The 4,227-nt window shown below is 51.8% G+C and overlaps 1 protein-coding gene across 1 annotated transcript in view; it reads left to right on the plus strand.

Moving 5' to 3' along the window:
- Positions 1-828: 828 nt before the first annotated feature.
- The window catches only part of LOC109288094 (programmed cell death protein 1-like), a 21,295-nt gene continuing 17,896 nt past the window's right edge, over positions 829-4,227 (plus strand). Inside the window, exon 1 of the mRNA XM_019503465.1 lies at positions 829-1,190. Within this exon, the coding sequence (XP_019359010.1) occupies positions 836-1,190 (355 nt within the window). The 5' untranslated portion in view covers positions 829-835. The remainder of the gene's footprint in view (positions 1,191-4,227) is intronic.

Here is a 4,227-nt window from a genome sequence, read left to right on the forward strand (position 1 = left end):
TCTTCTTGGCGGTGGGCGCCTTGTACAGTGTGTGCCATGCTGGGGTCCCGGGCCACGCCAGGCACCACTGCCCATGCGTAGAGTCCCTTCCGGGGCAGCGTGCCAAAGGGGCAGCCCGTATTGCTGCTGGGGGGCACAGGGAGCCTGGGCAGTGTGTTGGGCCGGTCAGCCAGCTCGCTGGCCACCGCTGGGATGACCGGCAGCGGTGGGAAGGCGTCACTTGCGGCATCTGCGGTGGGGAGGGCCTGGCGAGCCTGGAAGTAGCCTTCCAGGCATTGCACATTTGAATCCAGCCCATGTAGGCCACGACGCAAAGTGACCCTGAACTAATGGCTAATCTGACTTTGGTGGCCTCCGTTGCGTGTTCAGTGGACAAGTTTCTCTGTCACACCAGCAACTTCAGCAGTTCTCCGTGGGGCGGGCCAGGATTGAACGGTCCCTGGAGGCTATTCACCCCTAGAAGCAACCCCCGGAGGACCAGGTCTTTGGGTAAAGCGAGGCCTCCAGCCTCTGGGGCTTTCTGCCCAGGTGCTTTCACTAGCCCTGCAATGAGTCAGAATAAATAATACGTATTAAAGTCTTTGCAGAGCCACAAGCCAGCAGCACAATGTGAGCACGACCCGTTGCGTTGCACAGAAAACAGCCTCTGTAGCCCGTTGCCGCCTTTCCTTGTGGTCTCGTGCTTCAGACCCTTATGGCGAGGCTGCTGCCTCTCTTTTCTGGGTTGGGTGAATGATGCGTGGGAACGTGAAGAGGCACCGTGGTGCGGGGAGGGGGCCGGGGCCAGGTGGAGGCACAGCTGTCAGGCTGCGTTGGAGGAGGAAGCAGGGGGCGGATGGCAGGGAGGATTTCCCTCTTCAGCCGCGATGGGCACGTTTCATTTCCACTTCTGCCTCTGCTGCACACAGAGGCAAGCAGCTGCCACGCTGGTGTCAGGGTCACCGTGACGCAAAGCCCCCACTGCGGCGAGGCACGAAGGGACCCCACGGGGACACAGGAGCCCCCCGGCACCCCCCCAGCCACGCCGCCTGGGCCCAGCCGCTTGGATTGTGCTCGCTGCAGCCCACGTGTGGACCCCGTCGCAGCTCGTGGCCCCTCGGAAACAGCCATGGAGAGACTACACGTTATTGTGGCCGGCGTCTGCATGCTGCTGCTATGCTGCACGCCGGGGCTGCTGCTTTCCCAGCTCGGTACGTAGCTGTGCGGTGCGACCCATGAACAAAGGCTCGTGGTGCTTGTGCCCTGTGGAAAATGTTTGCTTGGCCCCGAGCTTTGCCGGCTGTAGAGGGAGAGATGGTACCTAGGAGGCTGAGAAGCCAGATTGACGTGCTGGGCTTGGTGGTAGGGGGACAAAATACTGGGATAGACACAAACCTGACTATTGGGAGCAGCGGTGGGGCCAGTCTGTAGCAAGGCTTGTGTTGAATTTGTCAGGAGCAGGGTGGTGGGACGAAGGCTTCATCCCTCACTTTGGGATCTCAGCCGTCTTGTTTGGTTGGGGGCACTACTTCCCCCTCCACGGAGACCTCATCTCTGTGGTCCAGGCCCACGGACCCTTGCTGTCTAGGGCACCATTGAAATAAAGACGCATGGTGGGTGACGATGGGGTGCGGGGATAAGAGCAAGGACCTTGCGGGGGTTTGTTCCCAGCTCTGCCAGGGACTCACTTCCTGTCCCCACGCTCCAACTTTAAAGGAAGGTTAATGGGTCTGGTTTACTTTTATAAAGGGCAAGGAAGAAATGCTTGAAGTGATGTGGAAGTGCAAAGATACAAGTCAGCAAGTTGCTGACAGCTTGTGCTGCAGAGAGCGTAAAAACTCAGGTCTGAAAGTCATTGTCTGGCTTGTAAGACAGGGGGAAAAAATGAGCTGAATGCATCCAGAAAGGCAGGAATCATTTTCAATGGAGTGGGCTCTAAATTTATCGAATCATAGAAAATTAGGCTTGGTTTTGGCCAAACTGGCCCAAGTGCTTTCCAGAAAGAGCTGTTTTGGATGTTGAGCTGAGAGGGCGGGTGGAAAACAATGCCTCTCTCTGTGATGTGTCCTAAAAAGCTGAGGCATTGCCCTTGTCACGCATCCCCTGTGAAGAGTCAAAAAAAAAAAGCAAAAAAAAAAAAAAAAGCCACAGCACATGTAAAATTGGCAACAGCAGCACAATCCAAGCAAGCTCCTTTGCCTCTCAGAAAACTGCACTCGCTTCTCAGCTTGTGCTGAACATTGTCATGCCCTGAGCTCTTAATTCATAACCACAGAGCTGCAATTTCACGGCAGACCCATGGTCCGTCAATTCTCACATCTAATCGAGGAAGCCCTACCACACTCCTGGACCGTTCGTGGTCCCAGAGTTGCTTTCCTTGCTCATCTGAACTTGCTTAGAAAATGAAAGAGTTTTCTGTGCCAACAATGGAGGTTGTTTCTGTGCCAAGAATGCACCCGAGAGTTGCGGGTTTGTCTATGAGAAGGCCATGCAGGTTTTACCCGAGGGGTCGTTCGAGGGGAAACCAGTTGGTTTCATGGACTCCTGCAAATAACCTGGGAAATAATCTTTTTTTTTTTAAAAGGAAATCTGAATTACCATTAATTTAACATGTCTTGCCAGCCACGTGAAAGATGTGGTTTGGACTCAGACTTTAAAATACTCCAAACTATAGGGGTTCACACCCATCTCTAATCTAGACAGATAGACAGACAGATAGATTTTTAAGGTTGGAAGAGACCTCCATAGATCATCGAGTCCGACCCCCTGCCCTGGGCAGGAAAGAGCACTGGGGTCAGATGACCCCAGCCAGGTGCTTGTCCAGTCTCCTCTTGAAGACCTCCAAGTTCCTTAGATAGATACATAGATAGATAGATAGATATTGGGGTGGCTATGGTGCTGATGAATAGATAGAGTACAAGGGGAAAGGCCTGAGAATCTTATTATCAACAATTAATGATGGCAATTGAGGGCTAGATCATGGATTATGAAAGGGGACAGTTCCTAATATAAATGTAACAGCATGGACTTCAGTCCCTGGAAGCACAGCGTCTGCAACCTGTCCTCATGATTAAAAAGCTCCTTTCTGCACTTCCAGCAATTAGCCCACAAAGATCATAAGCAGCTAAAAAGGAGGAACAAAATAGATAATGTCAAATATTAATCACGTACTGGCAGCAGCTGACTCTGATGCATCGCAGCAATCCTTCAGACAGCTGCAGAGTGAAATTGTCCTTTTACTCAAGTGCATGCAGACAAATTTGGCCTGTTATATTCAACCCGCTGGTGGCTCCTATCAGTGAACCCAGGGGTGCTTCTCAAAGCACTCTGGGCTGATTTTCTTCTTCTCTGTGTTGATAAAACTCAGTGTCTTCAACAGGGTGACTCCTCATTGCATTTGGGGTGGGAGTGGGCAGAGTCAGGCGAGCAGTCTTTACCTTGCTGTCCATAAGGCCTGGGGTGTTAGGGGGGATGCGAACACCTCCCATGTGTTGTGCCAGACATAGGTGATGAACGGACCATTTGCATTGCAAAAGGCTTGCAAAGCTAGGCGTGCCGACAGCCTGATGACCCCACCTTGTGCCTAGCCCACCAAAATGCCCATGCTGCTGGCTCGCCGGTGTTTATCCTCTGGGCTTCCATGCCCAAGCACTTAGAACAGCTTTCCCCAGATAATAAAGCCCCTTTCTCTGATTGCATTGATGTCAATAAGGGGTAGATTCAAGCAGAACAGATGATGGGGAAGGAGCATGTCACGGCCAGGCAATGGCCTGTTCTAATCACAGCCCAAGACCTCCTGAGGTCCCTCCCAACCCTCACTTTCTATGATTCATCCCATGGGCAGACCTCGGTTTGGAAAAATGGGTGCAGGCACTATGGCACAGTGTGGCAGCAAGAGCAACCCCGTTTTTCTCCAGGGAAAGAGCAGCTAGAAACTTTAGTGATGGGGGGCGGGGAGGGGTTGGCTTTAGTTAGATGGAAGTGAAGGATAAAGGTTATAATAATCTAAAATTCTTAGAATCATCATGGAGACTATTTTGCCAAAGTATATCACTCTCAGAAAGTAGTCAGCATCATAAACATACAAAGGAGCTAGAAGCCATGTGTTTGTGTGCGCGTATGCGTGTGATCGTGTGCGCTTGCACTGATGCATGCAAACAGTGAGGGTAGTATTTGTTTCTGGAATATGCTCAGAGCCATACCTATTGGATGGTGACTGGGATGAACTTTTTATACTATGAAGTGTTT

Source organism: Gavialis gangeticus, unplaced genomic scaffold, assembly GCF_001723915.1.
Source record: "Gavialis gangeticus isolate Ggan-Ray unplaced genomic scaffold, GavGan_comp1, whole genome shotgun sequence".
Lineage (NCBI taxonomy): Eukaryota > Metazoa > Chordata > Crocodylia > Gavialidae > Gavialis > Gavialis gangeticus.